This window comes from Gymnoscopelus microlampas (assembly GCF_963454915.1).
Source record: "Gymnoscopelus microlampas genome assembly, chromosome: 21".
NCBI classification, from domain to species: domain Eukaryota; kingdom Metazoa; phylum Chordata; class Actinopteri; order Myctophiformes; family Myctophidae; genus Gymnoscopelus; species Gymnoscopelus microlampas.
In genome coordinates this window covers 10,232,014-10,241,970 of record NC_139958.1, presented here as the reverse complement: position 1 = coordinate 10,241,970, position 9,957 = coordinate 10,232,014, and the positions used below count along the sequence as shown (strand labels likewise).

At 41.3% G+C, this 9,957-nt stretch overlaps 1 protein-coding gene across 1 annotated transcript in view; it reads left to right on the top strand.

Moving 5' to 3' along the window:
• The first annotated feature begins 4,050 nt into the window (after window positions 1–4,050).
• Window positions 4,051–9,957, top strand: part of fech (ferrochelatase) — a 23,205-nt gene continuing 17,298 nt past the window's right edge. Inside the window, exons 1-3 of the mRNA XM_084047662.1 lie at window positions 4,051–4,237; window positions 7,270–7,363; window positions 9,926–9,957. The exon at window positions 9,926–9,957 is cut by the window's right edge and continues 88 nt beyond it. Coding sequence (XP_083903788.1) covers window positions 4,174–4,237; window positions 7,270–7,363; window positions 9,926–9,957 — 190 coding nt within the window. The 5' untranslated portion in view covers window positions 4,051–4,173. The remainder of the gene's footprint in view (window positions 4,238–7,269; window positions 7,364–9,925) is intronic.

Sequence of the window (9,957 nt, the reverse complement as noted above, 5' to 3'; positions counted from 1 at the left end):
TTCCACTACTGTTAATTTGTTCCACACAAACCATTAAAGTGCAAGCACCAGCAAATTGACCTTGCAAAAGTGATGACACAGATCTCTCAGGTAACCCCTAAATATTTCAATATACATTTTCGATCATATTTACGGTATATGTGTAAAGAACATTCAGGGCATATTTGCCAGTATTAGCCATAGATGGATAACACCGCAAGGGGAATCATGGCAGGATGCCCAGAAACCTATATAAGGGGATGAATGACCGACCCATTCAGTCCCGACCTTAGTGACCCAGTCGATCCCAACTTTCCCATATATGGAGATCCCATAGATGGAGACAACCAACCTCCCCAAGTCTGACATCATAGAATCTCCTAGACGGCTATATATGGAGACACCTGGCATATCTAGCTCTGACATCAGAGAACCCCTCCCGTCCCGGAACTCCCTATATGGAGATAACCGACACGTCTAGGACTGACGTCACAGTCACAGATTTGGGCATAACTGACATAGGCCGCTCCAATATCGGTTCTTAAGTCTGACGTAATTTTGTAGTCCGACGTCACGTCCGGGTCCAAAAGGCACCAGCGCCGTCCACTCTTCATTGTAAACAACATGTTGGAACCCGTAAATCTTTTTACAATAACCTCCTTTTTCAGAAATGAACCATTGAGGGTTAATAAGGGTCTTAATGCTAATATCATAGAAGTACAAAGTATTTATTTATTATTATGATTTAACATTATTATTATTAAAGACGCACTGAAGTGACATTTTCGGGCATTTTATTTTGAAGGTTCAGCCTGAAACGCCGGCTCAACGACTCTAAACCAATCAGAAGGTCCCATCCCTTCAGGCTATGGGACGTTGGATCTCAATCACTTCACCCGTGGGCAACACGGCTAGTGTTTGTTTACAAGTGAGAGAGAGACGGCCAGTGAAGCGCGTTTGCTACTACCTGGCTTAGTTCTAACCTATAATGTTTTCAGATACATATTTTAGTGTGCAGATGAAGTTTAAAATGAGTAATACACTCATCTTCAATGAGATTCAAAACGGAGTATCTCTGTAATTAAAACCAGCTGTGTTTGAAGAACGTGCAGCTATGGGAATCAAACAGGTGCACGTAATCAAGATTCTTTTATATTCATGAAGGCTGTCTGATGTCATCACGCAGCACGTTTTCGTTTACAGGAAGTAATTAAGATTGGCTTTTTAGGGGCTTTAGATATAAAAATACACAAAAATGGGTTTTTTTCATTTTTTTGGGCATCTATTGTTAGGTGTGCCCATATGATGACCACGGATATGCTCTAAAAGTGTGAAAAACATATTTTTCATTTCACTACACCTTTAACATTAAAACACTTGGACCCGGAAGTTATTCTAGCGGGGCGCAACGTCACGTCTTAACAATCGAATATGGAGATGCCTGACACTACTTGACATCACCGTAGTGACATTAGGGTCGCAGCCAACGGTATAGGAAGGCTCAAACACGCCTTGGTCGGGTAGAGTTCCAACAGCGACCCAGAGAGACATTAACTCCTTCCAGAGAGCCAAGCATCGGATTCATCAATAGTTGGTTTACACAGCCTAAATCATATTCTCACAGTGGCTCTGGATCTGGTTAACAAATCAGACGATCATCAGTTCAACAATATGAAAAGACAGCCAACAGGTAAAGCATTAGCATTGGGGGCGGCCATAGCTGAATGGTTAGTGAGCCCCCCTAGGGAGCCAAAGGCCCTGGTTGGCCCAGGTTTGATTCCAGGCCATGTCAGCATATGTGTCGATGAAATGAAATTTGTCCCTGAGCAAGACTCTTAACCCCTAATTGCTCACAGGTTCTCATTGGAAACAAGACCGGAAGGACTTTCATGAACAACCTGTTAAAAGGAATTATCCTTATCTTAGGCATTTAGATCACTCCTCCCTGCTGGTCACAAAGGATATCCAACTGGTTCCTCATTGTCTTCTTGGTATTTCCTTTTGTATACATGTGTGTAGCCTACTGTAGTCTGTATGTCCATGCACATACATACCCACCCATGCAGAAATGTATTTGTTGTTAAATAGCTTCCTTGTTGCTTTTAACTTGTCTATTTCCTTATACTATTCAGTTCAAGGAAGAGAACACAGCGTAACTCAAATGTTGCTTGACAGCTCTTGAGCAACTATTACTACACTACTCTGACTGAGACTGAGATCACTCTGCCCTATTTTATGTTAATTTAAGAGAGCTGAGGGAGAGACAATGTAGGAGAGACAAACAGCAGGAAAGCTGAGAGGGAGACGGTATAGGACAGAGACAGACAGACAGTAAGAAAGCTGAGAGGGAGATGGATCAGGGGCAATTAGTCTCGTTTAGCCAGACAATCTGAGATCTCATACGTCTAGGGAAATCAAAATGAAATACAGGCTAGGCCAGCGGCACGAATCTATCACCTTCCCCATATGAAGTACTGGCCTAAAAGTCTTTGCATTGATTCTGAAATGAAAAGCTGAGAGAGGGAGAGAGCGTAGGAGAAGCGTTCAATCTCATGCATATAAATATGCTTCATTAAACAAGTCTGATCAGTTAGAATATGTTGCATAAAAGCAACAACACACAATGCTGCTAAACTGGTTTTGCACTGAAATAAAAATGCATTGCTGACAATGAAGTCAGGTAGTATGTAGGCCTACTTTAATAACACAATAAACCTACTGTATGTACAACATTGTAGTATGTTGTTTAAAATATGGTTTATTTTTATAAAAACAAAAACAAAAAGGGGCCTGTTTAGGGCCTAACTGCTCCCGATTTATTCATGTTCCCTGGGATCATTGTGGTCTGGTTTAATATTGGCTACGTGTAGGGTCTAGATAGAATATTGAATTCTCTGCCATTACATCGACTGGAGTTGTCTTCTAAAGTTCTAAAATCGCTTCTCTTCTCCACCAAATACTTTCCTTATGGTCTGCCTAATTACTCAATATTTTCCCCAGAGGTTTACTTTTTGTGCCTATGACTTTTATTGTTGCGATATGCCTTTTTAAATGTATTTTCTTTGTTATATTGTCCATATTGTTGTTGTTGTTTTCATCTGTATGACATGTCTATTAATGTTTTATTTGTAATAGATGTGTATATTCCACATTGATGTAATTTTATCCTACAATGAATGTACAAACATTCCCGGAGAATGCCTTCTCCTTCACATTTTTTCCTGATTCTTTGAGTATCATCTTTAAATTCTGTTGTAACTTGAGTGAAAACAAACAAACAAAGAACAATGTATTCCACATTTTGTCATCCAAGTTACTTCATACTTCATTCAACTGAATGCTATAAATGTATATTATTTGGTAAAATAGCCTATTTTGGTTTATACAGTATTAACTTCATGGGCTATTTTTTATCCTGAGTAATTTTCTGTTTCTCAATCAAACAGTAGGAAACAATGCACATTACATTCATGAACATCTATAAACCAGCCTAAAGTACAGACTGTGTCCTCCAGATAATCTATCTGTGAAGAGAGAGAGAGAGAGAGAGAGAGAGAGAGAGAGAGAGAGAGAGAGAGAGAGAGAGAGAGAGAGAGAGGGGGAGGGGGGGGGGCAGATAGATATAGTTTTTCTTTTCTTTGACAGCTAAGCGAAAGCACTTTTTTTCTGTTTGTATGATTAAGTTAAGTTTACCTACTATATTACAGTGTTGCAATGTTACTGTGCTCTGTTTGCACATCTATTACAGTAGGTCTATTATCTTTAATTGTTCATATATGTTATGTTGACTGAACTGAACTGAATTTAATTTAATTTAATTTAATTTAATTTAATTTAATTTAATTTAATTTAATTTAATTTAATTTAATTTAATTTAATTTAATTTAATTTAATTTAATTTAATTTAAATTTGTGTGTGTCAGTGTTTTGTGACAATAAAAGTGTGTCACCAGAATTTTAGTGAGTGAGGGCACGGTGGGCGTGTCGTAGGGGCTGAGTGGGGGCGTGTCGATCCGTGACGTATACGGAATCGCTAGAGTACGTCAGGCAACAGACTCCCATTCCAGCAAGCAACCCCAACAGACAGCAGAACCACACACACACACATTTGTGTTGGTTGAAGGAATTCAGTGACATTTTAGTGTCATTCCTCCCCAAACCCCTCTTCGTTTGATGTTGTGTCTGTGACCCTAGATGTATCAGAGGAGCATCGGCAGCAGTATGGCGGTCCTGGGCCAAGCCACTCGACTACTTATGTGTAAGTCTGCACTACACACTACACACTACACTGTGTCATTTTAGACTTCATCGTAAATAGCCAGAAATCGTCGCAAAAAAATCTCCCGAAAATGACAAGATCTATAAGCTCACAACGCGTCGCGAGCTTGTAGATCGATCTACCATTTTCGGCGATTCGTCTCGATTAATCACTAACCTTTAACTGTAAACATGCACGTTCCAGCGTAGCCCTCTGAAACATGACTGTCATATCGTGACAGTCATGGCGGAACTTCAACCTGGTTTTGTTACTTTCTCCATTTACAACCCTTACATCTACTTAAACGTTCATATTTCAAATATAAAGTGCTGACCCCATGGCCACGGATGTGACAAGTTGAAACGCTTGGGTCTAAGTACCCGTATCTTCCGTATTGTTCAATAAAAAGCATTTTAATCCCTTCGGTGGCCATTTTCTAAAAATGTCCTTCGTACGCTTTCAACTACGCGACCCTATCGGTTGGTAGTGGTATTGCACTCCGATACGTTACAACTCTATGAGAAAATGATTGCCGATCGGATTAAAATGCTTTTTATTGAACAATACGGAAGATACGAGTACTTAGACCAAGCCGTTTCAACTTGTTACATCCGTGGCCGTGGGGTCAGCACTTTATATTTGAAATATGAACGTGTATGTTAGATGAACGGGTTGTAAATGGAGAAAGTGCCAAAACCAGGAACAAGTTGCGCCATGACGCTTGTGACAGACGAGCGTCGTTAACCATGGCTAGTGCCAGCGGACGTTTATGTAGCAACAGTCAGTCAGTAGAGGACGGTACAAAACGTTACATAAAAGGCTTAACCTCCCGTACTTGTTTAGTTGTGTCGTCACTAAACGTGAAGGGCCGTGTATTTGAGGTTTCCGCGTTTGTTTTTGTTTTAAAAGGTTTAAAAGAGAGCATAAGAGACATTTTGGGTTGTTTTTTAGGGGTTTCTTTTGGCCCCGTTACACAATTTCACATTTCTCCACTTGCATAATTATCGCACCGGGACGACACCCAGTGGCGGCGTGGGGGTACTGCATGGCTCAGGCTCACGACCAAAATGACCCTTGGTTCGTTTTCTGTGTTATAATTACATAAACAGCCTATACAAACACTTTAAATGGCAAGTTTCCTTTAGTGTTCTCTCTTTTACACAATGCAACCCTCGGTCTAAGTGAGAGGGACTTTGACTTGGTGGCAAACTCAAGCAGGTGCATGTCTAAAAAAAATAATTGATGTTATTATTACACATTAGTATGTCTGTAAGACAGGGGGGCAACAAGACTGCACACAGAAACACAATCATGTCCTCAATTAACTGTTGTGTTGAGGTGCCTTTAGCAAGGTGTGGTTGTTCCAGTGGGACGACTTGTTGTTAAACCAACAGAGCAGTAGCCAGCTCCCAGGAGTACTTCTCTGAAAAGAGCAGTGTCCTCAGAGAAGTCTATGTCCTGTGACTGTGACTCCCTCCTGACACAGGGCCATAGGGTGGGTGATCAGTAGTGGAAAAAGTACTCCATTGTTTAACTTAGGTAAACGTATCAATAGTGCAATGTAGACATACTCTGTTACAAGTAAAAGTCTGTAATTCAAAGTTTGGCTATTTTCATTGCCTTAAGTATATAGGGCTGAAGTGGTTAATGTGTGTGTTGTGATAATAATCTAAATCTGCAAAGTAACTAGTAACTAAAGCTGTCAAATAATTGTAGTGGAGTAAAAGTACAATATTTGCCTCTGAGATGTAGTGGAGTAGAAGTAAAATAATTGAAAATGGTATAGTATAATTATAAATACTCCAGTAAAGTAAAACTTCCTCAAAAGTACAGTACTTGAGTAAATGTACTTAGTTACTTTCCACCACTGGCTGGGGGATACTCTACCAGTTTGAACGTAGGACTTTGCAATATGGACACACATGATCAAATATCCTGATATTTCTTTCTACCAAATACTTGAATATCGATATTGTGGGACAACCCCTCCCACAAGATATTAATACAATGATATGATTGATAAATAATCATTACCATATAATAACTAAGTAGATAAAGGCACATAATTGCTAACAGCTAGAACAGTGAGTTAACAACACAGTATTGATATATTGCCTGGCTCGGTTGAACTCCAGCAAATGTGTCCAGTGCACTGTCATTGAAAAATTACAAACTGTGTAGAGTCCAATTTCTTTCGTATGAATGACATTTTAAAATGACCTCTAGCACACCTACTCTGTAATTGCTGTCCGACGACTGGCTGTGACTGACGGGGCCTCATAAAAAACAAAAAAAACAATCCAACCTAGTTCGATTACTGCGTTTTTCTCCAGATGCGTTAAAAACTGATTGACTAATAAATGTTTTTGCATTGGATGCTGTGTGTGCCTGTATACACCATGTCTCTTAATGCATTGGTTCTCAAAGTGGGGTCAGGGAACCCCCAGGGGTCCGCGGCCGAATCACTTTGGGGGTACTTGGTGCCAGCAGCGTATGGTGAATGTTATCGTTGACCGGGCCAGGGGGTGGTTCGCGCAACAATGGCTGATAAGTCTATTGAGAATTAACAAGCCATTCCGGGTGGAAAACGGAACGCTCGTCCCAAAACACACTGCCCCATTTTTTCCGCGGACCGAGGCCGCCGGTTTAGACAGGGTGGGTGTTAGGCAGGGTGTTTCAGGACGACGATTCTTCTTCTATTACATTTCTGAATGGAGAGGTGCTTGTCTCTGCGCAATGGAGAACCAGTTTGACGGCGAAACTGGTTTCCTAATGGCCACTCATTAACAATTCGGCCGAATGCAAATGAGCCCCATTTGAAAACAAAGGCGACTTAAAGGGTGAGGGGCTGCTAATGTTGTTATGTTGTTATGTTGATTTTTTGTTTTTTCCCCTTGGTGGATCTGGGTTTACACAGACCGGGCCATGGCCTCGTTGGCCCCAATGACCGTACGCGCTTGCTTGGTGCGAAAAAGTTTGAGAACTGCTGTCTTAATGTGTTATCCTTGTGTGTGTGTGTGTCTCCTCTTCAGTCGGTAGGACGAGGACCAGTCTATGTAGACGACAGTCCACAGCAGCAGCTGCTGCCTTAGCCCAGCCTGCTGCTCCCGAAGCACAGGAAAACAGGTTTGTTCACACGCATGCACGCACATGTACATACACACGCACATACTGTGTACACATGGACACACACACACACACACACACACACACACACACACACACACACACACACACACACACACACACACACACACACACACACACACACGCTCAAAAGAGAGAAAAAACAAACAAAACATAAGTAGTATCAAACACCCAAGAGCTTGACTGACCGTGGCACAGTTTGATGTAAGCGACGCAGTGGCAGTTATTAAGAGCATTATGCTATTTATTGATTGATTGAATACTTGATTAGACAGAAATGCAAACGGCACACGGTACATTCAGACATTTGGGCTAAAAGGATAACACCAAAAAAAGTCTTGTTTACTTTCTGGTCTTGGGGCATTTGCCATGCCAAAACAACTTCACTTGGAACAGGCCACAGCTTAAAATTTAGGCAAGATGGTATTCACCAAGATGGATCAGGCTCTCTCCTGCTGTCCAAAAATATGTTTAACGTACCCTCAATTAAGCATGCAGGCCCCTTTTCCTTCTGAGAAAGACTCACAATATGAATCCACTAAGTTTGATTGATAAGAAGACTCTCCTTCCTAACAGTCCAGTTGTACTGAATCATAGACCTCTGTTCTGTTAGGTGTAAGTCTCCCTCTCATCTTTCCTAGTCTGTCTGTCTCCCCTACACTCCCTCTCAGCTTTCCTACTATCTGTCTCTCCTACACTCCCTCTCAGCTTTCCTACTATCTGTCTCCCCTACACTCCCTCTCAGCTTTCCTACTGTCTGTCTCTCCTACACTGTCTCCATCTCAGCTTCTCTACCGTCTGTCTCTTCCAGTGTTGATTTTGACAGCAAATTTTGATTTACTTTTATGTCATAGTCTTTTGAATAAGTTTTAGTCATATTTTAGTCATCTGAAATGTTTTAGTTTTAGTCTAGTTTTAGTCGACTAAATATCCTAAGATTATATTCGGTCGACTAAATCTACAGTTGATCTAGTCGACTAAAATGTATTTAGGTGGTGCCTTGATGGCATCGTAATAGCTGATTTTACACTTGGTTGCATGTTGAAAATAGCCGGTTTACAAGCTCACAACGCGTCCCAGTGGGACGCGTTGTGAGCTTGTAGATCTGCTATTTTCAGAGCGCAACACCTGAGCTTAACCAAACATAATAAAACTTGTCTTTTAGTTCTTTTTTTAGTCATCAGAGCTTAGTTTTTGTGTAGTTTTTATTTAGTTTTCGTCAGTGAAAAAAGGTAGTCGACGAACATTTTTCGTCATAGTTTTAGTCGACAAAATCAACACTGATCTCTTCTACATTCTCTCTCTCTCGGTGTCTCACTGTCATGAGACGGGGGTAACAAAATGAGACTGTGTAGATTCATCTAACCATCCGTATTTCTCAGCCACCATCAGAAGAGTTCTTTCATTTGAGTTATCTGCCCAGTGAATGTGCTGCAATGAGATGGCAAATTCCTCCAGACATGTGGGATGTTTGTGATGACTTTCAGTCAGTCATTGCCTCCATATAAAGGGGTGCAGGCTAGGGTGGATCAAATGCTAGGGAGAAGAGGTGTGTTTTTTGAGTCGAGATTTTTTTCCAGGGAGGGGGGGCGAACCTACTGTAACAGTGGATGGAAGGCTGTTCCAGAGTTTTGGGCCAGCCAGCCACGGACAAAAGCTTGGTCACCCTTTTGCTTTAAACCGGGTGTTTGGGACTGTAGGGTGGTGCTAGTCCATTTAGTGCTTTAAAAACAAATGGAATGATTTTAAAAATCTGTTCTAAATCTGACTGGCTGCTAATGGAGGCCAGTGTAGGGGGGTGACGTGGTCCCGCCTACGGGTGCCAGTCAGAAGTCTGGCGGCAGCATCTGTGTCATTTTAGATGTTATGTATATATATATATATATACTGTATATATATGTAGCAACATACGTTTTTCACTTTTCAGAAAGAACAATGGTTCTCAAAAATAGCAGATATACAAGCTCGAGCATGTACATCTGCTATTTTTTTTAAAGTGTTGAAACATTTTGAATTACAAATCTTCTCTACTGTCCGTGCGGCCAAATACATATCATTTTGGGGGTCCTTGACACGAAAGAGGTTTGAGAACTACTAGGCTGCATCAGCGCTCCTGTTTTCTGACCTAAAGGGCCGTGTTTAACATCTCCGGCGAGAACAGCCGTGTGATCCCATTGGTTCACCGATCTGTCCGTCAGCCCCCGCCCCGTCAACACAACATTACGAGCGACGCCCACTGCACTCTGGTTGGTTGGGGAAATGAAACACTTCCTATATCGGGTACACCGATGCGTTGCTTCAGGCTTTTATTTTTTAGCAAAACTAAACAATAAAAGCCTGGAGATCGAGGCTAGAGAACTACTGATTTAGAAGGCATTTGTAGAATCGGCCTTAGGTCTTAATGGGTTAAGACAAGTGGTTAAAATCCCCATGCTGTCGTGCTCTACGTACATCTGCAATCATGGAATGCCTCTGTTCCAGTCAAATGATTTGGTCAGGAGAAACTAACTGTTGTGTAATCAATGCAATGTGTGTCTGTAGGAGACCTAAGACAGGCATTCTGATGCTGAACA